The 25,460-nt window shown below is 34.8% G+C and overlaps 1 protein-coding gene across 1 annotated transcript; it reads left to right on the top strand.

Annotated features, from left to right (window-relative positions):
• The first annotated feature begins 8,171 nt into the window (after positions 1-8,171).
• LOC112005651 (la-related protein 1C) lies at positions 8,172-16,018 on the top strand. Its single transcript, XM_024037943.2, has 6 exons — positions 8,172-9,052; positions 9,503-10,037; positions 10,111-10,249; positions 10,388-10,478; positions 14,565-14,636; positions 14,887-16,018. The coding sequence occupies exons 1-6, from the start codon at positions 8,549-8,551 to the stop codon at positions 15,166-15,168; spliced, it is 1,623 nt and encodes a 540-aa protein (XP_023893711.2). The 5' UTR covers positions 8,172-8,548; the 3' UTR covers positions 15,169-16,018.
• Positions 16,019-25,460: the final 9,442 nt, after the last annotated feature.

The raw sequence follows: 25,460 nt of genomic DNA, 5'->3' as shown, positions 1-25,460 counted from the left end.
AATCCCTTTTACTTACACCATGGGAATAACCTCGGTTTTGTTATGATTACTTAGGTTCTCATTGGCTGAGAGAACTATTCTTCGTGGCCTTGATCAATGAAGATGGCTTTAGCCATTGGCGGCTCTACATGCAATCTATGATATTCATATAGCCACTCTAATTTGCAAATATATATATATATATATATACACACACACTTGCCAAAAAAAAAATGCTAGACTAATCTATTGTAACCACTTTAATAAATATGTTAAACACCCTGATTTGAGAATTACAAAAATTTGGGTTAAACAAAAATAAGAGTAATGCTACTACATTCACAATAATTTCATAAAAAATCCAATGTGTATTGATTCTAATTTGAGCTCAATACTGATATTATTTTTTACCCACTGTAGGGTCAGTTTTTACGGCCCAAGCCCAAGGAGGTATGGATTCGGAGCCCACCGAGCCCAAAACAATAGATTTTGTAGAGAGTGGGTGAAAGGGCTAGGCTAATAATGAAAATAACAGTAATAATGGTATTAAACAACAACACCAATGGGAGGAATTGAATTAATGTGCTCTCGGACTAATATGAGTACTCCGTCCGAAGAGATGTTTTTCATTGACCATCTAAGGTTACAATTCCTGGGGCTACAACCATCTCCTATATCCTTTTTCTCTCCTGTTTTTCCCCTCTCCTATCAGAGGCACCCTTCCCTTATATAGCATTGTCTTCTTACATCTCTCCGTCCACTTGTTTATCATCCAGGCATCCACTTGAGTGCATGTCCCATCACCCCACTTTTAACCTTATGAGTGGCGGTAGCTGCGAAAGCACTGTTCAGAGGTCCTATCCACATAAATGCGGCCAAGAAGGTAGGTGCAGTGCATTAAATGTGGTGGTTGAAGTATGCCTCCTTGATATTTCTCTGCTCCCGTTATCTTTATGTGTCCGAGGTTCCTCTCCCTCTTGACACTTGTCAAATAAATCGCTTGAACCTCCCATACTCGTGTTGGGTCTGGCCTCTTCGGATCCGAAGATGCAGGACTACTCGGACATATGAGCATCTCCTCGGATGGTATGCGGGCTTGTCTCAAGGCATCCCCTTCTGACGTGGGCCTCTGATTGAAGGTCACACCTCCTCGACTAAGAGTGTTCCTCACTCAGGGCCTTAGGCCCAATAAGTTGGGTTGGGTTTTTCTCCCCCCACATTAGCCCCTCAAAATTGTAGTTTTTCGTTCGCATCCGAAGAGAAAAAGTAGGATTTTGACCTGCCCCGGAGCAAAAGCTTGTAAACAGGCAATTTTGAACTGGCACGTGCATAAGCGTAGGAGCTGTCGCTTCATTAATGCCGCTGCGGTTTCCTTATTCCCAGGCGCGGCATTAATTGCACCAGGTGGCGCTTTGTCCTTCGTATCCAATGGTGACTGAATGATCCAACGGCTGCGGTTTTTCTTCGAAATTTGGGCGGGAGTGTCCCTGACCCTTCGTTTGACTCCGTATAAAGCTTCAGAGGACACCATTTCTTCCTCACTTCGCGAATCTTCAGACGCTCCAGAGAGAACAGACGCGCCGCCCGTTCAAACCTCTCAGTCGCTGCTCTCAGGCTTCTCCAGAACCATCCGGAACCTCCTACAAGCCTGAAATCATCTCCCCGATTAGTCCCGGTGAGTCATCATTCACCAAACCGTTTAGTTTTCTCTTCGGCCAACAGTTTCATCTAAGCACCATGGGAAAACTCGAGTACATGGTGGATACCCCTGAGCGATTAGAAGCGTTTAGGGCCACGTACCACATACCTCCCAACGTGGGTGTGAGGTATTGCCCCCCAGAAAAGATTCTAACAGACCGAGAGACGGGAGAAGTAGTTATTCCCTTTATCGCCTTAAAAGAAGGGGGAATGACCATCCCATGGGTCCCATTACCACTAGCTATCTCCGAAACCATAGGCTCACTCCCTGGCAGTGCGCACCCAACATGTTTAGGATTCTAGGGGCATTGACCACCTTAACCTTCACCTAGGATTGGGCCTACCTGGCTCGACGTAGTACATCTGTACGAATGCCACAGCCAACAAGACGCAGGGTACTACTTAAAATCCCGGTCGGACGTGGTCAGGCTCATTTCTTGCCTCCCCAAATCCAACAAGGGATGAAAGACGACTATGTGATCGTCTCGGGTGCATGGCATGACGGTATCACTGCCCAACCAAGCGTGGAAAGCCAGGTGGGCCATGTTAGATTTAGGCATACTAACCATAGGCCTAGGATCCTCGTTTCTTAATCGTCTTTGGTTCCTTTTGTGCTACTATTTTGAGTCTAACATAGCTTTGCTGTGCCTTGGAACAGATAAAAACTTCGTATCTCCTCGGCTAAGTCTTACGAACGTCGCCGCCCTCAATTCCTGTTGAGATTCGAGATTTTCGTGAGCGAGACGGACAGCTCCGATCGGCTCCTCTGATTCTGGGCTACACAGGAAAACCAAAGGGTTATCAACCGGTCGGCAACGCAATTGTCCAAGGAGATCCCGCCTCGCCCGTATTGACGTCGTTGGAAGGGCTTTTTAGCGCCATATGATCTAGAACCCGTACCACATCCACGCCCTCAAGCTATACCCCCTCTTGCTCAACCACTCCAGCAAGTCCCTCTCGGACAGGCAGCTGAAGGCGAAGGGGTTGGTTCTTCTACCTCCTCGCTAGAGGAACAAATAGATAGTTCCAGTTTAGTGGCGAGGGTTCAGGGGCCGATCGAGTGATAGAGGTTTCGGACGCCGAGGGGGATACCGACAGGCACTCGGGCATTCACCTTGATCCGTTAGCTGCTCATTCTGAAGGCTCTTCGGACGACATATGGACCTGAGGAGCTTGATGAAGGGCAGGGGGAAAAAGTCCGAGCAGAAAGATGCTGGGACGTCAAAAGTAACAATAACACTGCCTCCAGCGCCTACGCAGGTTCCTGACCCAAGTCTGAAGCCCATTCCAGACTTAAAGAAGAAAAGGCCCACGTTGAGGTCAAGGAAAAACATGCGTTGCCAGGCAAGGGGGCTAAGCAGCAGAAGGTGTCGGACAGCCGAGCCTACAGGCCTCATCTACTGAAAGCCGGGAAGAGGCTTTGTGGGAGATGTACGCCGAGGGGGAGGACCACGAATCTGGTCTCCCAAGTTGGAGCTGGATGGCGCTCCAATCCTGTGGGATACCTCCCTCAGGAACTATGACGGAGGGAGAGCGGGCTATGTCGCCGAAGCCCTGCAGCAACCACTCCTCCTCCCCCACGACATGGAGTCCTACAGGCGCTTCAACCAGCAGGAGCTCTTCATGTCTCTCAAGAGGGACTTAGCCATGGTAAGTGCACCATTTATGAGTTTAAGCTTTATACTTTAATTGGCTTCGTTTCTTTCTCAATACTGAAAGTGGTGTCGTGCAGATTACTCAGCAAGTCTATGTGGCCGAGGGGTTGAACAAGGATTCCTGGGTCAAAGCCCAAGCAGCAACCCAATCCCGGCTTGAGGCAGAGGCATCCCTTGGAATGCTGAAGGAGGAGCATTCTAAGATGTCCGAGAGCTTAAAGAGCTGATCTCCAGAACCGAAGCCTCGATGCCGGGCTCAAAAATACTGAAAAACAAGCCGAGGATCAGCGAAAACTACTGCATACTACAGAGATTAATTTGGCGACCGAACGGAGCTGGTGAAAGGCCTCAGGGCCGAGCTGCAGAAGGCTAGAGAGAACGCCAAAGCACCAAGATGAATTGAAAGAATCAAATTTAGGAAATCAACAAGAACTTTCTTCTTGTGCTAACTCAAGCGGAAGTGGAGCAAAATGCTTAAAAGGAATTTAAGTTGAAAATCTTTATTTCTCATTTAGTGAGATTAATCTATATAAATATTAATAGTCAAAGCTTAGAGAAAATCCAATCAAATTTAGTTGGATTTTCAATTTTGTGCCACATGTCTTATTTAATTTTTAGTGAATTATTGAGTGTAAAAATCGAAGAATTCAAATCCAGTTAGATTCTAAATTGGATTTCAATTGGAGTCTAATTTTTCGTCATTTGTCCATCTATGTTTTTTTATTTTGTTGGCAAGTGAATTATTGGGTGCAAAAACTGAAGGGTTTAAAACTAATTAAAATCTAAATTATATATATATATATATAATTTGAACCGTATATTTGTGATTTGTTCTAATTGTTCCCGTGCATATACACGGGACTACACATTAGTTAACTTAATTATATCAAAGTTCTGTTATATATAAATGAGAGAGAGGAGAGAGAAAATAACGACCCTAAATAATCAACTGTTATACAATATTAATGGCTTAACTAATTCCACTTACTAAATGAGCTTAACCGATTGTTATAAAATATTAACGGCTTAACTGATTCCACTAACTAAATGAGCTTATCGTCAGATGACAATTGTATTTGTATTAGTAGGACATGCGTGTTGCATGTGAGAGATTAAACTACAATCCTAATACTTTGTTTCACTATAAAATGTTTCAGTATTTTACCGTGTTTATTTCATTGTAAAATTTAGTAAAACTTAAAAATGTTTTTTATTGATTGCAAAGTCCTACATTTTACTTGTAAGAGCAATTCTATAAATACTTCTAAAATACATAAAGTGATAAAACTTACACAATATGACATGAAAAGCTCTCACATCAACTTTTCTATAATTGTACATTACAAAGGAGCTATAGTAATCGTGTTTATATACACAGGATTATTGTCGCCTTGTATAAATTACTTTATTAATTTCTTTTTCTTCTCTCTTTTCTCTCTCTTCTTGCCATAGTCACACCATCTTTTCTTTCTCTTCTTGCAATAGTCTTATCTCTTGCCATAATAAAAAAATGCAATAAAATAAATATTTTATTGAAATATATGTTTAGACAACATGTGGACTAAATGGGTGCCGTTTTGGATTACTTCTTCAATCTTAAGATAAGATTACAGTCTTTTGACAAGACATTTAAAGGTTTTTCAACTCACAAGAAGTTTAATTCTCATTTTATTTAAAGTAAGATTTTTAATTATCATGATCTTGCTTCGTTTACAAGAAATAAAAGGTGATTGCAGGAGGGGGTAGTTCAGTTTTTGACATTTTTCACGTGCTATCATTTCTAAATAACCTTAAATAGATAGGGCAAAACTGAATAACCATGATGTATTAACAAATGACAAAGAGACAATGTATAATTGGATTCACTTATTTACGGTAAGAAAGCTAAAAAATATGGTTTTTAAAAACTCAAAAATACTATTTTATTTATTTTAACATCTCATTTTATAATACACCCAGTATCAAATATTTTATTTTAACATTCAACACATTAAAATAATATAATAAAATAATATATCAAACATAATAAATAACAATCATAACTACGAACACATTAAAATACTATTTTTTTTTAACACCACACATTAAAATTTTAATTTTTGTTTTTGAGTTAGCAGCTTACTTAGCTCATACTTATTTTCTTTTTTTTAAAACTAATTAAAATCTAAATTATATATATATATATATATATATATAATTTGAACCGTATATTTGTGATTTGTTCTAATTGTTCCCGTGCATATACACGGGACTACACATTAGTTAACTTAATTATATCAAAGTTCTGTTATATATAAATGAGAGAGAGGAGAGAGAAAATAACGACCCTAAATAATCAACTGTTATACAATATTAATGGCTTAACTGATTCCACTTACTAAATGAGCTTAACCGATTGTTATAAAATATTAACGGCTTAACTGATTCCACTAACTAAATGAGCTTATCGTCAGATGACAATTGTATTTGTATTAGTAGGACATGTGTGTTGCATGTGAGAGATTAAACTACAAGCCTAATACTTTGTTTCACTATAAAATGTTTCAGTATTTTACCATGTTTATTTCATTGTAAAATTTAGTAAAACTTAAAAATGTTTTTTATTGATTGCAAAGTCCTACATTTTACTTGTAAGAGCAATTCTATCAATACTTCTAAAATACATAAAGTGATAAAACTTACACAATATGACATGAAAAGCTCTCACATCAACTTTTCTATAATTGTACATTACAAAAGAGCTATAGTAATCGTGTTTATATACACAGGATTATTGTCGCCTTGTATAAATTACTTTATTAATTTCTTTTTCTTCTCTCTGTTCTCTCTCTTCTTGCCATAGTCACACCATCTTTTCTTTCTCTTCTTGCAATAGTCTTATCTCTTGCCATAATAAAAAATGCAATAAAATGAATATTTTATTGAAATATATGTTTAGACAACATGTGGACTAAATGGGTGCCGTTTTGGATTACTTCTTCAATCTTAAGATAAGATTACAGTCTTTTGACAAGACATTTAAAGGTTTTTCAACTCACAAGAAGTTGATTCTCAAAAAAAAAAAAAAAAAACTCACAAGAAATTTAATTCTCATTTTATTTAAAGTAAGATTTTTAATTATCATGATCTTGCTTCGTTTACAAGAAATAAAAGGTGATTGCAGGAGGGGGTAGTTCAGTTTTTGACATTTTTCACGTGCTATCATTTCTAAATAACCTTAAATAGATAGGGCAAAACTGAATAACCATGATGTATTAACAAATGACAAATAGACAATGTATAATTGGATTCACTTATTTACGGTAAGAAAGCTAAAAAATATGGTTTTTAAAAACTCAAAAATACTATTTTATTTATTTTAACATCTCATTTTATAATACACCCAGTATCAAATATTTTATTTTAACATTCAACACGTTAAAATAATATATCAAACATAATAAATAACAATCATAACTACGAACACATTAAAATACTATTTTTTTTTAACACCACACATTAAAATTTTAATTTTTGTTTTTGAGTTAGCAGCTTACTTAGCTCATACTTATTTTCTTTTTTAACATTTCCCTTCCTTGGGGTGGAACTACTTTAAACTTTTAAGGATATTAATTGCTAAGTTGCCTTTTTAATCAATTTTACAACCCTATTGCGAGTGCTCTAACACCATACTTAATAGCAGCCACCAGTAAGGGTATCTACCCAGTGATCTCAAGTCTAATTGTTATCATCCACTCAACAAAGGAAAAGATTCTTCCAAAAGCTGAAAGCCTTGGACACATTGCTAAATATCAATACAATAATTTTTTCCCCCCTATGTCAGTAGGAACTACAAAGAATCTTCTAAAAAACACTACAAAGTAAAAACATTAAAGAAAATGAGCGGTCATATTGATAAGTCCACATCTGAAATCATTTTTTAGCTAAAGGTTTTTTAATTGAATTGACACTTTCTCATGCACAAAGTATTTAAGGGTCTAAGAAAAAAGGGTTCGAGCTGCGGGGTTAGAAGCATGTTGTAATTATTTCTCAAAAAAAAAATTATTTTTTTTATTTATCGAAAACAAAAAGCTTTTTAGCATGGGTCCAGCTAATTATATACTATTTTATAAAATTTTTTATGAAGAATTAAAAAGCTTGTCAAAATAATTAATAACTTTTTCATTTTTTTAAAATAATTTATTAATATGTGTTCTTTGTCTTAGAGCATAGGTTAGTAAAAGCCTTTTAGTATTATGGTTGTATATATATTAACCACCATCTTCATATATTAATTACTATATTTATACACTCAGCAAAAAAAATTACTATATTTATACCTTTCAAAGACTTCATTCCCAAAAATACCGATTTTGCCACACATTAATTATACCATGGTCAAAGAAAGAGAATAAAAATTAATATTCTAGTAAGACATGTTGACGCGGTTACGAACAAAGAAAATAAATATTTATTTTTATTTATTACTATTCATAAAAAGTAATTAATTTTGTTATTATCATCACCCACCATAAATTAAAAATCTCAATTCCTATCCCCAAACAAAAATAATAATAACAATAATAATCTCCATTTGTCAAGACCTTACATGGTAACAATATTTTATACACACGTGGAAGTGTAAGAAAAGAAAAAGGGAGTTGGTTGTTGTGGCCACAGAAGAAAGTAACGCATAACCCAAACCACGGTCCAATCAAAACCACAGTGGAGTACCAAAATTCCCCAGCTCGCGCTACAAAGCTCGCGAGGGCATTTTCGGTAAAAACACTCAGGGGTATATCAGTAATTGCGAGAACAACTAAAAACCTGAGAGGAGGTGCACCAAAAAGCACAGCACCATCAAGAATTTCCAAGAGCAAAGCAACCAAACTTTAAAGAAAAAAAAAGAAAATAGTAAGAAAGAGAGAGAGAGAGAACTTTAGAGAGAGAATTTGAGCCACCGCTCTTCTCCATTGTCTCGCGCTCTCTTCTTCTCTCTCCTTTTCTCTGCGATCGATCGCTGAAAATCTTTGGAATCATCCTCGCATTACTGAAAATTCGAATCAAAATTTTGTTTTTTCACTCTCTCTCTCTCTAAAAAACTATCAGATTTTTTTTTTTAACTGAAAATTTGTTACCTTTTTTACCCTCGCAATCCAGGTCGATCAAACTCGTCGACTCATCCACACTCAAAAAACCCTAAGTTTTCGGTCCCATTTTGATCATCATCATCGTCAATGGCTGCCAACAACAACAGCAGTAATTCGCCTCGTCAATCCGGGGACACAATCGGTAGTCCTCAATCGCGACGCGCCGCGAGGGCAGTTTCGTCGTTGTCTTCGCCGTCTTCGTCGTCGTCGCCGTCGTCGCAGCCGCCGTGGACGCAAATTGTCCGCGGAGAATCCGAGCCGATGATCGCTGCCGCTGCTACTTCCTTTCCGGCCATGACGACATCGCCGTCTTCACCCGCGGCTGCGATTGAGCCAGCTGTGCCCTCGGCTCTCGCAGCTCCGCCTCCGACCTTGGCCGTGGAGGAACCGATCGCGGAGAACTCGGAGAATGGCAATGGAGGAAAGAGGCCAGCCTGGAACAAGCCTTCGAATGGAGCTGTCGCGGAGGTTGGGCAGGTCATGGGTGCGGTTTCTTGGCCGGCTTTATCTGAGTCCACTCGGGCTCCGGCCAAATCGCCTTCCGATTCAATCAAACCCTCATCAGATGGATCATCTTCACCCGCTTCTCAGGTTTGCTTCTTTAATCATTGCGAGTTGTTATTTTTTCCTACATTGTGGATTGGAGATCGTTTGGTTGCTCAGAAAATGTAGGAAATTGAATATACCAATAGCGAATGTTTTGTGTATGTATGTATGCATAAAAAAAATTCAATCTTGGTGATGCCAGCTAGATCGTCCAAGCGTGTCATTTAAATTCACTCAAAGCAAGTGAGATTAACATAGATTTCTAGTTTAGTTTATTTACCTATATCTGGAAGCTAGAAGATAAAATGGTTTTCAGACTGAAATTTATTTGTTTTTGTATTGGTTTGTTTCTATGTTCAGCAACCAAATTGAGTGTGAATTTGATAATGGAGGAACTGTCATACTGAGTTATTTATGTATTTTTTTATAATGGGTTAATGAGCTTGTTTCTAGCTGCAACACATACATTCAGATTATACAATGTGTACACTATAGGGGACTGGAGCAACATCTTCATCTGCACAGAAGCAAGTGAGTAATAATGCGAATCCTAGTTCAACACCGAACCATGTACCCACACGCCAGAGATCAATGAAGCAGCGTAATAATCCAAGCACATCCTCTAATGGTGGCCTTCCTCCGCAGCAATTGGCACCAGTTCCAGTAGCTGAAATGGCTCCAAATACCCCTTCGCCTAAGGACTATACACATAGGAGTGGATTTTCATCACAATCCCATGGTGGTAATGATCACCCTCCACAACGTAGTAACTCATTTAGGAACCGCAATGGTGGTTCACATCCACGTGGAGATGGTTCTCACCATCACGGCTACGGAAACAGGCGTGATCAAGAACGTGGAAATCAAGATTGGAATGCTCATCGAAATTTCCCTGGTAGAGACACCCACATGCAGCCTCAGAGAGTTGTGCCTCGATATATAAGGCCACCCCCACCACCACCACCACCAAGTTCTACGCCGCCATTTATTCCCCCACCTGTGAGGTTTGGAAGTCCTATGGGTTACCCTGGTAAGCTGTTTTAATATTTTAGTTTTGGACTTTTTGGTGTGTGGGCTTGCTCTGAGTCTCTATCTATTTTCAGAACTGGCGCCTCCCATGGTATATGTTGATTCACTCAGAGGTATGCCTATTGTTGCACCAATACCACCTGCAGTTTTTTTCCCTCCACCAGATCCTCAGTTGCATGCTAAGATAGTTAATCAGATAGATTATTATTTCAGGTATCTTTTTGCTTTTTGCCTAATAGGAAATGTCATTAGTTTTTTTTTTGTTTGTTTTTGTTTGGTTATTATCACCATCGCTTATTTAAATATGTTGGAATGTTAATCGTGATTGTACTTCATTTTCTATTATTGCAGTAATGAGAATTTAATTAAAGATACATACTTGAGGCAGAACATGGATGACCAGGGCTGGGTTCCTATTAAATTGATAGCTGGCTTCAACAAAGTGAGTCATTTGGGGATATTTGAATAGTTTTTGCTTATGTGTTAGCGATCTAATGTTCTGCATTTATAGCTAATTGTTTATAATCAGCTTCTTATATGTTAAGCTTTTTCAACTTATGTTTATTGGACATGCAAGTTAACAGTTCTTTAAGTTCTTGGTGATATATAAGCTATCATCTAATGGTATGACTAATGCCAATTGACAACATAATTATATTTTATTGGTTATTACGCAACTAGTGGATCTTGAACCAATGACCTCACCCTCTATCTTGTTCTTACAAGAGGAGGACCTGCCATTGGAGCTAGAGTTCATTGGTTGCAAGTGACAGCATAATGAATAAATAAAGAATGCACTTCGAACTGTGCTTTCTTATTTGTGTAATCTGTTTTGATTTTAACATATTTAGCATCATTGTACTTCAGATTGTAAAAAATGGTCGTACCCAAAGCTTTTGTTTTTGCAAGGTCTGGGAGAGGTGGAATGTGGGCAACGTTAGCCCTCATTTTGGAGAGGTTAATTCCCGGAAAAATCCAAAAAAAATTGAGCTCTCACAATTTGTTCTGGACTGTAATAGCTCCTTTTGTTGATGCTCTATTTGTGGAAAATTGTCTGTAGCTTTTATCCTGTGATGATTGTGATATAAATGTGAATCTAATAGATTTTGCAATCAAGATTCAGCATTTACTTTTGTCTGTTCTTTTGCTTACCTTAGTACATGCCCTGTGTGCTTTGGCTTTTGTACTGTTTTTTCTATCAATAAAGTTTATTACTTATCCAAAAAAAAAAAAAAAAAGATTCGGCATTCACTTTTGGATAAATAGCTATTGTAGAGTATTTGGTAAATGCTTGAAACGTGACAAGAAGAGCCCTGGCTTATGTAGTGTTGTTTTAGAATAATCATTCTGTGCTACTGCTTTCATTTTCTTTAGTCTGAAGTCAGTTTTTCCTTAAAAAATTATTTCATGGTCCTGTGTGTATTATTTCTTTGTATATGTTGTTTGACAAAAGTATTACTGATGTGTGGAGTCTTGTATTTTATATGAATTCAAGATATGCTTCGTTCAAGTTTAATGGGCTAAGAATGTTTATATGCTATACAGAAGTATTTTTATTTAACTCTTTTTTGTTCAACAAGTCAAAGCCTCATATGCTAGCTCAACTACTTAGAATTAATGAACAAATCCTTCATCACCATTGAACTTAAGCAAGGGCCTAATAACCTATGATACTTTAGGCAAGGTTTCTTAACCCTCTTCTGTTTTTCCTTCTGTCCACTACTTCTACTTAATGGCGAAGTTTCTTGTCTTTGCTGCAAATGCACAAACCATCTTTGACAATATTTTATAATCTAATCTTGTCCTCATCTCCTCTTAATGCTGCAGTTGTGCTTATTAAAAACAATATTCAATCTTTCATTAGTTATGTGCATCATCTGCCCAAGCATTGTGTGCTTATTTTTTTTCTAGATTTCCTAGTGGACATTATGAAGCTTGGCTGGCCTCTTTATATTTGTTTAGTATTTGACGATCAAATGACAGCCTGGAGAGCTTGTAGGTTTTGCATAATTCATCCACCTTTTATGTTCAACTGCTCCCTTTTGCCATGCATAATCTGTGTTGCCTCCTCTAGTACAAAAATGTATATAAATAGGGAATATATTTAGATGATGGAGGCAAATTGATGTGGGCAGATCACAGGTTTTATTTTGTAATGCACCAACTTTTTAGTGTTTAAGATTAGGGTTTCTTTCACTTTCTTGTCTCATACAGTTGAATTAGCATGTAAAGATCTATAGTTATCTTGCCAAGAGCATTGTAACTCAACTGGCACCTCCTGGTGTTTTCAACGGAGACGTCCAAGATTTAGATTCCCCCACCCCAACTATTTAATTATAAAAAAAGATAAAAATGAAAAGAAGGAAATAGCTATACTTATCCTTTAAAATGCTCTCCACTCATGTTTCCTATAGCTCTCACCAGAAGACCAACCACAAGAGTCGAGACCATGATCATCCACAACTAACCAAAACCCTTGCAAACAATTGCCACACCCCAAATCCCAGTCAAACATTGCAACTACATCATCACCATCCAATTAACTCCCAGTTTAACTATACTCCTAATTTTAGAAATCCTAGCCCAAATTCAACCTTATCTGAGATACCTACACTTGTATCCCACAACATAGATGAATTGACTTCGTTTATGTTGATGAAAGGTCTTATTATTTCTTATTTCTGGATTCTGATTTCTTATTATCTCTCTGAGTTTGTTATTTATTTATAATTTTTTTTAAATAAAATAAAATCTGTGTGGGTTTGCATTTTTTTGAAATTTTTATTTCTGTGATTAAGAGTCTGTTTGGATACCGCTTATTTTGTTGAAAATTGAAAATTGATTGCTGAAAATACTGTAGCAAATTTTTTTTAAAAGGCAAAAACACTGTTCATGCATTTTTTCAGGTGTTGGCTGGTCCATGAACAGTGCCATGGGACCGGCCAAAAAAAAAACGCAAACATAGAAACATCTCTACGCAAACGCACGCTAAATTTTTTTTTTTTGGATGCTAAACAAACTCACCAAAACTATGGAAGATAAGTTTTTAAGTTAGTTTAATGGCTTCCTTATTGACATGGATGCTTATGTAATTTCTTAGAAAGTATAAATCCTGCAATATAAAATAAGAAGGGAAAAAAGAGTATTTTTGTGAGTCTGTGTGTGTAAAGGTGCTCTTTACTTAAAAACATAAAAGCATATATTATGGGCTGGTTAAAGATGGACATGAGCCAAGCAAACATTGATTGACTAGGCATAATGGATTTTTATTTAGTGACACATATTTCAAGAAGGTCAATGAGACCTGAGGCTCTGAAAATGAGCTTTTATGCCACTAAAGTCTCTCTCAGCGCTATATCTTCACCTAGAGTTCTTATGTAGGTGATTTTGTAGGGCTGAGTGTGAACACCTAAGCCATCATAGACTTCTAGTTTCCAAACCATACTGTGTGTTCTCTCCTATAATGTAGTGGGCTGGAGTCCAATACATTGAAATCTGGCATGTGGATGGCAACAATGATATTATGATGAATTGCCTCCTTGAATTGCAGATGCCTTAGATTACACTTTGTGAAACCCAGGATTTTGCATTGAAGTACCATTGCTTTATTCACTAGAAGATAGTTCTCTGTTTGAGTTGCTCATAAGTTGACGACACTGTTATTTGTTCGGAAATTGAATGGTGTTTGATTGCAAATTAAAATATGGATTTTTGCCATTTTCACTCAAATAAGTTTGTTTTAAGTGTCCTTTGCATTGCTGGTCCATGGTGTTGCTTCTCTTCTTTATTTTTAATTTCAAATTTTATGTTGACCAGCAAAACTAAGCGAAAAGTTGTTGGCCAATCTTTTAAGGTTTACATTTATTTTTATTTTTTTACCAAAGGATGAACTTACCTTGTATTATACTCTCTTAATCGAGGCATTCATTGAAGTGCAAGGTTCATGTTTGTGGATGGTGATATTATTGAAGTCTCTATATGATTAAAGAGATATCTTCATGGGACCCATCATTGGGATTGCGATGATAAGATCTAAGTTTTTGAACTATTGATGTGAATGTAAGCCATGTCGATAATAAAGTTGGACTGTATACAGGACGGTTTAACTGATTCTCCTGGTTTCCAAGTTCGGTTGTAGGCATCTTTTCCCGTGAACTGCCTTTACAATACTAATTTCTGATATATGATAAACAGACAGATGGATAGGTACATGGAGTATTTTATTATTTTTATATCTCTGCACATCTTATGAGTCACTGCTGGTTTTTGGTTCTAATGATAGTTGATTGCACATGTTTACATTATTTAGAATCTGACAATTGTTTTCTTTGTATTTGGGATACAGTATGCATTTTTGGTATTTTTCCCTTTTCCAAGCCAAAGAAAAAAAAACCTTATAGATTGGATGTGCAAGTCCTAATGCTGCACTAGTGCCAGATCTCCCCCACCACCCCCCGCCCAAAAAAAAAAAAAAAAAAAAATTCTATTGATGCGAAAATTTGACATTTTTCTATGGCTTCCTTCTCAGGTTATGCTCTTGACAGATAATATCCAGCTTATATTGGATGCTGTGCGAACTTCAGTTGTTTTGGAAATACAGGTATATTTCTAAAGGGCCAGGCTTAGGTAATTGTTCCTTAAATGCTGTATCTTAGGTTCCCAATTAAATTCAACCATGTGGCTTATTTGCCAATGTACTTGTGTATAGTTGCAACCTCCAAGACCACATGGTTGAATTTAATTGAAGAACTTAAGGTACAAGACCCGAAGAATTGTACTTAGGTTTCACCCCTTTTCTATAATGTTATTGTTGCTTCTCTAATTTCAATCTCTATGCCTTTATCTTGTAGGGCGACAAAGTAAGAAAGCGTGAAGATTGGGTGAGATGGATAATGCCACCAGTTCAGCGTCGTAACGTTTCAGGCCATCAGACCCTGGGAAATGATGTCCTGGCTGGTTATGTCCAAAGCATGGCACTGGAGGAGAATACTGCAAGAGCTCAAGCAGATGTTGGTGCTGAGGGATTCCATAGTGGACTTTCATCTGGGGACTTGAGCAGCCAGTCACAGCTTTCTGGTAGGGACGGAACAGATCAGGTCGGTATCCAAGCCGGTTCAGATCACTCCAATTGAGCAAGTAATCAAAGAGAAAGAGAGATGTGCAGTTTTGCACATTTTCTATTCAAGAGCTAATTTCGGAAGAAAAGAGGGGAGTAACTTGATGACGATGGTGATTATCTAGCATGTTCTTGAAGATAGTGATCTTGCCATGGCACGATTAAACATGATTTCTTGTGAGCACATGGAAAGTCATTATTTACAACGGAAAAAAAAAAAGAGAACCTATTATAGAACAGGAAGATTAAAGCAGGAAACAGAAACCAAAAAAAAAAAAAAACAATTATATGAATCGAGCTAGTAGTATGGGTTTATTGGGAATGCTTGTATGGTTTTTGTGGGGGTTATGCATTTAAACTCTTTTCTTTTTTCAATGGTGGCATGATCAGTGTTTTCCAATGGGGAAATTTTGATTTCATTTCCCTTGCTGCCCCTGAGCTGGTTTTTTGAATCTTTGGGGTCAGATCACCTCCACTTTCAGGAGGTATACATAAATTCTGAGAGTGATGGAAGTGTGTTTGATGGATTCATGTCTGCCTACAATGAGGGGACGAGAGGAGGGTGGTTCCTGCTGGAAGCTGCAGCTCTTGCTACAATCACTATCCTTTTATTCTTGATCCGGTTGTCTTTTTTTTTTCTTTTTTTGGACTTCCCTTTTGTCACATATACTATATTTAGAATTACATTGATATGTATACCTTATTTCTTCAAACTCTTTGAAGAATTTACTGCATAAAAATGGTCCCTGAGGACAAACCTTTGCATTATCCAGGTTAGGACTGGCTGTGATTGGTATTCATGATACTTAAAAATTTAGAGCTTGTGGAACTTACCTGCTCTAAAGCGGAATTTGCTTGTTCCTTAATTCTCTCTTTTGTCTCGTTTCTTCTCCTTTTCCTGTTTTCTAAATAATTAGTATTGCTATGATAGCATGCGGAAATTGAAATGTGAGGCTTATTGGATCTTGTCTGAATTTGGTTTTCTTGGTAAAGCTTGCGTATGAAGTTAGCTTTGCATTCATTAATGTCAAGGGTAATGATCAGTTGGACTTGCTAAACACGCTCTGTCGGAATTACTGTGAATGTCTAGTCTTTCCCGAGTATACAGAGTCAAGAACAAATGATACCCACAATGCTTGAAAGTTGTGGGGGAAAATAGGTCTCTGCGATCCTATAGCCAATTAAATTTTAAAGCTCCGATTTGATTTGAAGGCACTTCTGACTTCGATTATGGTCATGGTTTAAAGGGCAAGATGCAAATCATACCCATCTAACGAGGGGCCAATTTCAAACTGACTTATCGGTAAAATTATCATATTAAATGCTTCAGGAATATGGCTGATGTAAACTTCTAAAAATAAAAGTATGACATCATTTTAAAGGCAAATGAAAAATAAATTTTTAATAGGTGGTTTGCTTTTATTGGTAAGGACTAAGGAGTACTACACAAAGTCTTAATTTTGGTCTAGTGCCTTTTTTGGGTTGTGTATTGGAACAAAATATTTAAGTATTAGACAATTCTGATGTACCTTTTTAGCGATATATAAAAATGAAGTAATTTAGGATGAATTAATAACTTAGCCTATTAAGAAAAAATTTCAAGTATCAAATCAAGAAAAAGAAATCATGATAAATCAATCAATATATCAAGTTGCTCAAATTTCTCATGGCAATTATATAAAATCAAACACGGAAACTCAAATAACATATTCTAAGAAAGAGAAAAATGACAAGAAAAAAAAATTGTTCGTTGAAATCACCACACCAACTGGAATTTAGAATGAATAGGTTGAAATAGCAAATTGGATCACAATTTAGGTCGAGGTGGAGTAGAGGTTGATTTATACCGGTTAATTAACCATAAGAATAGCGCTTACCAAACATCCTGCATGATTTTTATTTTTATTTTTATTTTTAAAAAGTTGTTTTAAAGAAAATATCAAAATAAATAAATAAATCCAAATTTCAATTTTTTTTACCTTTTTGTTCTTCATATCTCTAGTGGCCAGGCCTTGGTTTAATACCAAGTATTCCATGTCTAAGTAACATGTTGCAAGTTCAAATCTAGGAATCAAAACTCTCCAGGAGCATTACGCATATGGTACGGTTTCCCCCCCTCTTCCTCTCTTTTCATCTGATACTTTTTAAAAAAAAATAGAAATCTTGAGTTTTGATAATCTATTTTTACTTTCATCCTTTCATTTTTGCATTCTTGCAACCTACTACCCTTCTCTCAAATGGCCTTCTCATCATCCCAATTGCAACAGAATTAGGCATATTGTATAGGCCCTTTAACTAGACCTGGCAAATAAGTTGGATTGACTGGTTTTAGGTTTAACCCGAGTGGATTCATACCAGATCAAGTTGGACTAGAATGAGTTGCTCTAAACAAGTTGTAAAACCTATGACTTTTACCTAGTCTTTAAAGGGTTGGATCAACCCAAAACAACCGAAATATATTTTTTAAAATACAAACATTAATAATAAAAAATAAAATGAAATTTGATAATATTGTCTTTGTCTTATTTTCAATACAAATAAGTAAATAAATAAATAAATAAAAACAATATCAAGAAGCTTGCAAAACGAGAATTACCTACTCACTGGGTTAGAGAGCAACGGAAAAATTCCAACAATCAAGTTAGTAAAGGAAGTTAAAGATAGGATGATAGAACTTTAACAATAAATGCATAGGGTTAGACCTACTTTCGATTTGACATTCATGGCTTGACTCTTGGGCATGCTTCTCTTGCACTCGTAAAATTTCCTTTGTCAAGAGATGGGTTATTGAGAAATTAAGAATTCTTAATTTTATAAAGAATGTTGTCTGGATTTTGCTTAGCTTTTTGGGGGAATATTTTTGTGGGATGACTATTTTATTCAAAGCTCCATTTAGCTATTATAAATTTGTTATGTTTATTTATATTACTAAAAAATAGTTATATATTTGTTAAATTACGTATAATATCACAGATTCTATCATCAGTCGAATATTGACGATAATTAGATCACAAAATAAAAATTTATTCCATTATCGATTATTTGACTAGTTAGGTTTTTAAAACTATGATGCATGGAAAGCCAACTATGTTGTGGAAATTGAATAATTCAGTGTGAGATTTTGAAATTGTGGAAAAATATTAACATTTTGCCTTTTGTATTTATTATTATTTTTTTCTCAAAGAATCTAGCTTTTAACTTTTAGCTTTTTCAAAATAAATTAGTTTTTAGGTTTTTTGAAACACGTTTAAGTTTAAGATAAGAATTACCAAAACTTTTACATTTTAATAAACGTTATTACCAAAACAGACACATTATCCCTGTAAATAAGGTTAACTGAGCACTATTACATTATGATTTATGACAATTATAGGAGCTCTAAGGGTTACCAGAATAATCAGGTGTTATTTTATTTTTATTTATTTCTTAGATACCGTACAAAATTTCATTACTACTATATATTTTTTTTTTTTTGAGAAAGGCATTACTACTATATTATCATTAGGAGACAATCACATGTAACTTAAAACTAAGAGAGAGTCACTACAAGCTTTGTAATTTAGAACTTATTTAATTGAAATTAAAATTTTTTTGCTGAAAATACTATAAGTAAAGATAAAATTTAACTGAAGTAGTATAACAAGACTCATGATAGTATCAAAAAGTATAATATAATTTATAAATAATATTAAAATAAACTAAATAATAATAAAAATAAGTTAACTTCATCCTCTAATTCCAGACGCAATATTAACAGAGGGGAAAAGAATCGGCAGAGAGCCGTTAAACTGTTATAACAGTAACATTTCTCACGTTGGAGAGGGCGCTAGTTGAACTTTCTTCGTGTAAGAGAGACTGAGAGTTAACATCAAAAACAGTCATTGCTGTCTGCTATCCACGTGTCTGTAGACTCCATTAATATTTGCTATCACATCTCTAAACTTCTTTCTTCTCGGTTCACTCCCTACAAAGCAAAGATGTCTCAACCACAGCAGGTTAACACTGCTAGGCTCTTCTTATTTAGACATATTCATTCTTACCCAATTTGTTTCAAAATGGCATATATATATATATATATATATAGATGATGATGATGGTAACAGATAACATGGCTATAAAATGAAGTCAACCTTGTTGCAAAAAAGACCCAAGAAAGCAACGGTTTGCGTGGATTTGGCTGGTTAAAACTGAAAGTTTGGCAAATTCCCAGGATCAAAAGAGCTCATAGATTTGGCAAACACTAATTAATGCCCACCCTCTGGAGCGGTATTTGCTTTTTTGGTGCCAGGACTCAGGAGCCATCAGCTTTGCTTTAGGGGATCCACCATATCCAATTGATTGCCTTGGCTATCGTGCATAACAAGAATGTCCATCGGGTATAAATTCTGTACACTCTTACTTCCATTGGACAATAAGAAAAGACCAAAACTTTTTTTTTTTTTGGTTGATGAACAGAAAAGACCTAAACAAACCGGTTCCATGTATATAAATTATGAAGATAATATAAAGGAATCAGAATCTTATCATCCAAGTTCCTCTGGACCTTATAACACTTGGGATTTCGATGGGTCTCGATCATATAAAACCACCGCGCAGAAGAGTGAGAATATGTTCTATACGGAAAGTCATTATATATAGAAAGTACCATCTTTAGGTCTGGTCGTCCGATAAGAGCATTTGCATTTACAAATTTCTTCACATCCTATTTTATCATCTTAAAAAATTACTTTTTTATTTACATATACCATTTAAAATTGCCGACGGAATGTCCTTAAATCTTTGCCATCCATAAACCTTCTTTTTTAAGTGAAAAATCTGGTCCATGCATATTTTTGCTAATTAACTGCAGTTAGTTATGCAAGCTATACATGCATCCGAACAAAATTTAGAACTTTCTATTTGCATGATTTTGATTCTTTTTAATGAATTCCTTGTTCATTATCACATATAATTTTTCTATTATATTTTTCATATTTTAGCAATAAATTTACATAAAGCTCCTATTTGAGATTCAATTAATTTTGGTTTCTTCTTTACTTAGTTTTTCATATGATAAAAATAAAATAAATTTTAAATTTTAAGGCAACAGAATCTAATTTATCAAAGGTTACTATTGCAAATTCATTTAATGATAAATCACTTAACAAACTCAACTTGCTCAAATCAAAGACGTATTCAACATATAACTCAATGTATTAGTAATAATCGAACAAATATTAATTTCATATAAAGAAACAAACATCATAGTTTAGCCGTAAAATTAAATAACAAGATATTAAAATTTTTTATTTTCTTTTTTAAAGAGAGATGCTATATTCACAACATTTTTACAACATTTTCACAACAAATCATAGGTGATTAGTTATTATTAGCTCAAATTTGAACCTAACACTAAAATTAATTTTTTGCTCCAATAATAACAATCAGTAACAACCAGCCACTTAAAACTTGTTGTGGAAATATTGTGGATATATCATTTCTCTTTTTTAAAAACAAGATTTAATTTACTTTGAGTAAGGCAATGTCAAATGAAAGAAAACTGAAATTAATTTTCAATTTTAATTTAAGTTAAAGAGAGAGATAGTTTTGTGTACAAGATATAAATTAACTTTGCATGGAAGATTAAGTAGTTAATATTGACAATTTATCATGTAAAATACTGAATTAGAAAAATTACAGCCTCAAATTGTTATAAAAATTGAAAATGAATGATGATTCAATACACTCACTCTTTTTAGAATATAATCAAGAATTTTAATTGGACTCAATTTCTATTGGTCCATAATTTTGGGTACGGGTGAATGAGAGACCACATTACTCATATATATTTTTCTTTTTTTTTATCCCAATGAAATAATTGTAGACCGAAGTGACCTTCTCTAATCGGGGCTTTATCATAGTAGCCTCTAACTGTTTTCAAGCTAAGACTTCATTTATGATGAAATATAATGAGCACCAACACATTACTAATGAGAGAATGGTGAGTCAAACCTATATTTATTCACACAGCCTTATTGGCCCAAGGCTCTTTTCACTAATTTTGTATATTATGTACCCGACATATATACCAAGTATCTCACTAAGAGGTGGACCCCACAATATGTGGATCCCGCCTCCTTGTGAAGTACTCGACATATATGCTAAGTACAAGATATACCTCCCCCTTTTCACTAGGCCACCAAACAAATAGGTGTCATAATTGGCTAGTGTCATAAATCATAACTTGGGAATTTTAATAAAATTAGTAAAGTTAGGTTTTTTTTAATAAAAAAAAAAAGAATACAACAAAAAACGCTCACACCCAAACTCATATATAATTTCACAACTTACTCTTTTTTTTTTCTTTTCCTTTTGAGAATAAATTTCACAACTTACTTAGGTGTGATTTTGTGATTGGATTTCACACAAAATTCTTATAATAATTTAAATTTAAAAATGTCACATCTAAAAACTTTGTGAATTTGGGCAAGACTCGCGTCCCTAAACTTTCTGATTGTCTTTTTGGTTGGTACAAGAAATTTTTTAAAGGGAAGTGAGTGGGGGTTGCACCCAACGTGGTTTGTAGTAAGAGAGAGGTGAAAACAGTGACCGAGTAAACAAGGGTGGTGGGACCTAAGGAAAAAGGACAGGTTCGGTTTGGCAGAAAGTACTGAAAAAGATGTGAAAGAGTTTCGATCAGAGTAATACAGTGTCGACAGCTGTCATGACTTCAGGACAAGACTCTGTAAACTCTGATCAACCTCTCTCTAGTAGTGGAACCCCTCAATCTTTCCACTCTTGACCAAATTCGCATGCTTTAGAATGGTTGGAATTTGCTGGTGCTAGGTTAGTTGGGGTACTCATAAAAGATTTCTTTTTAAAAAAAATAAAAAAATAAAAAATTTCGTGAAAATTTTCATGAATTCGGACTTAAACGAGAAAATCCAACAACAAAACTTATTTCACAATAATTTTTATTTTTATACTTAGATAAAAGGGTAAATTGCCCAGAATATCTTTGAAGTTACTTCGATTTTATGCCTTTAGGTTTGAGAAATTTGAAATTATACTCTGAAATTTGATTCAGTTAATAAAAACCTTACCCTTGGCTATTAAATGACATGTTGGAGAGACAGAGAGAGAGAGATTTCTTTAGACACCATTGCCCACACCCGTGGTGGATCTGGTGGCTTTTCTAGAGTCTGTTGGCTTTACTGTAGGCTTTTGAGCTCAAATCGTAAAAGGATAAAAAATTGTAAGTTGTATAAAATTAATTTTATAACCTTATTACATAATATAATAAATATTTTTTTTGTACTTATTAAATAATAAAAAATATTTTTCATTATATTAAACACACACGCATATATATATATATATATTCTCATTGTACATGCTTTATCATAATTTCTCTTTAAAAAGAATTAGATAAAGATTTAAGGGTATTTTTGAAAACCACCATTTAATTAAAAACAAAAACAAAACCAAAATCCATTGATTTAAAAACCGCGTTTACAGGAACAGAAAAGGAAAAAAAATAAAAAGGGAAAAGAACAAAAACACCAAAACAAAACAAACTGAAACAACAACTTATATGTCTGCAACCATTTATTTTTAAATGCAGACTTAGAATTAGAACTAGAGTGTCGATCAACACTTACGTGGGTCCTATTTTTTTTGTTTTCCGATTTTAATTCAAATTTTCAAAATTCTTAAGAGATAATTCAGGGATTTCAGCTTAATTGGGCTCTCTATTTATTACGTCCTTTAATTGATAAATTTATTTTTAAAATTATCAAGATAATTGCATTGTCAAACAAGATAAAATAACTATTTTATATAGTTAAATAAAATAGGTATTAATCCTTCTGAAATTAACAAGTACTTATATGTCTACCACAGTTAAAAATTCAAGTAAATTGCAAAGTATACATCTAAGGATTGGCAATGTATGGATTTTACACCTTCAAATTTGAAAAATTAGATTTTACACCCTAAAATTTGCCTCCATTAGCAAAACCAACCCCTTCGTTAGTAGATTCGTTTACGTGGTCGTTAAGTGACACGCTAGCATTTGACGTGTAATAGAGGGGTTACTTTTGCTAACAAAGGCAAACTTCACGGTATAAAATTTAATTTTTCAAACTTTAGGATATAAAATCCAATTAATCTCAAACTTTAAGAGTGTACTTTGCAATTTACTAAAAATTCTTTCCAATAGGAATTATTCTTTCAATTATTTTTTAGACTAAATTGCATTTACACACTTAAAAATCAGGGTAATTTTATTGTTACTCTCTAAAATTTCAAATTTTGGATTCATAACCTTAATGTTACATTTCATTTTTATTTAAATCCTTTATCTAAGTCCTTTTGTTCATGTCCATCAACGAGGTAGCCATTAAGTACCACCTTAGCTCAAAATAATATAATATAATTTTAATGAGTTAAAACGAACATCATGATGATTGTTGTCCATGTCAAAAAAGTATTTAATATATAATATTTTTTAAATTTCTGTCTTTTTGCTAGAATTTTTTTTTCCCATTTTTACCATTTTTTTTTCTTATATTTTTTCTCTGATATGACTACCTTTATCATTTTTCTATATAAAAAATAAATAAATAAAAAAACACACTTTCTCATTTTCTAAAAAAATAAAAATTTTCTTAAGAAAGAAACTCAAAAAAGTACCAAAAAAAAAAAAAAAGTAAAAATCAACCTCAATATATCTAATTCATTATTGGAGAAGAACTTTGTGATGAACCTAGGTTCCAAAAAGTTGAAAAACCATCCCAACACAAATGGAAAATCCTTAGGTAATCTTGGAGTACGAAGAAATAGTACTCCCTCTTTTTGCATTTATGGTGAACTCCACCATTAATTTAATGAATAAACCGCAACATAAACATGAGAAGAGGGAGTATCATTTTCCATACTCCGAGAGTATCTAAGTAATACTCCACACAAATACTTGTGACCTATTCCATGCACTCTATTCTTAGTAATAACCAAACACATTGGTGAGAGAGAAACCAAAAAACTCCACCAATTGGAAGCAGGGAAGGAGGTCTAGGGATTTGGGTCCAAATCCTTCTATATCTTTTCCTTTTCAATTCGTCAACTTTTGTTTTAGTTGCGATATAATTTCGTCTGAATTTTTACTTCTTTTTATGATTTTCTTGATCCTCAAGCTCAAAAATTTAATTCAAAATATATCAAATTAATTAACCAATTTTTACCCCTTTTGTTAGTAATCAATAAATTCTTTGTCTCCGAATTGAATTGGGTGCATGTTGATGGAAATATTTTAGTAAATAAACAAGTTTTGATTCAACAAATAATATCCTAAATAATTTGCAAGAACAACAATATATGTGTGTGTGTGTGCGTGTGTGTAAATATAGGAACAATTTCACAATGTTATAGAATAACGTTGCAAAAATATTGTTCTTAAAGGTTGATTCATGCTACTTGGAGTAAAACTCGAAGGGATTGGTTCTCTTGGCCAAACAACCCCCTAGGATTAGACTATAGTGTCAACCTTCGTGATGGATGCAGTTCCACTCACGAAGATTGAAGAACAACTCTCTATTGCCTTTCCTTTAAACAAAAATATAATTGTAGAAAAATATGTGGGAGAGAAATATAATAGAATTGTGTATATCTAAATATAGAGTAGTAAAATATGATTTTTTTTTTTTAAATAAATCAAAGAGTGCAATGATGGGTATTATAGGCTATTCATGACAATAACAGTCTATAGTTATTAGTTACTAATAACTTATAAAAGTCCAACGACTATATTATCTATTATTTCTCAACAGCTATTATTCTTATAATTGCCCGACGGTTATTTTATTCATAAATTCCTAACTACAAGAAAATAAATGATAATAAAAGTGTTTGAAACATACACTTACACCAACAATCCCTCACATGTTACAAACACAAAATAGGAAAGGCAAGCAACCAAAGAAATCATGCATCAATATGGTACCAAAAGGTTTTAACCATACTTAGGATAAATAAGTAGGAACTATAAGACAATGGTGGAGTTAAAACTCTCTTAACCAAGTTATTAGTAAACCAAACTTACCACTCATGTAACTTTCTTTCCCAAGATTGTTCTTAAGTGGGTTGGCGCCTTATCCAAACCATTAACCACTGGGTTTCATGAGAGTTCTAGAGACCTACTCAAAAAGTCTGATTGGAAGCGGCACAACTTCCACTCATACATATGTGGCATTAATTAGGAGTGTGTGCAGGACACCCAATCCGAATCGGTAGGGAGTATGGATCCATTAAGAACCTAAAACTCAATCTCCA

The sequence above is a fragment of the Quercus suber genome, unplaced genomic scaffold, assembly GCF_002906115.3.
Source record: "Quercus suber isolate HL8 unplaced genomic scaffold, Cork oak 2.0 scaffold_409, whole genome shotgun sequence".
In the NCBI taxonomy this organism is placed as follows: Eukaryota; Viridiplantae; Streptophyta; class Magnoliopsida; order Fagales; family Fagaceae; genus Quercus; species Quercus suber.
The sequence above is the reverse complement of the archived record's forward strand: the minus strand, read 5'-3'. Positions and strand labels throughout refer to the sequence as shown.

Excerpts from the sequence above, each read along its gene's own strand:
- LOC112005651 (XM_024037943.2), top strand. The coding sequence starts at position 8,549 with ATGGCTGCCAACAACAACAGCAGTAATTCGCCTCGTCAATCCGGGGAC. Across the intron at positions 10,479-14,564 it reads TGATAGCTGGCTTCAACAAA|GTTATGCTCTTGACAGATAA; the intron begins GTGAGTCATTTG and ends CTTCCTTCTCAG. Across the intron at positions 14,637-14,886 it reads CAGTTGTTTTGGAAATACAG|GGCGACAAAGTAAGAAAGCG; the intron begins GTATATTTCTAA and ends TTTATCTTGTAG.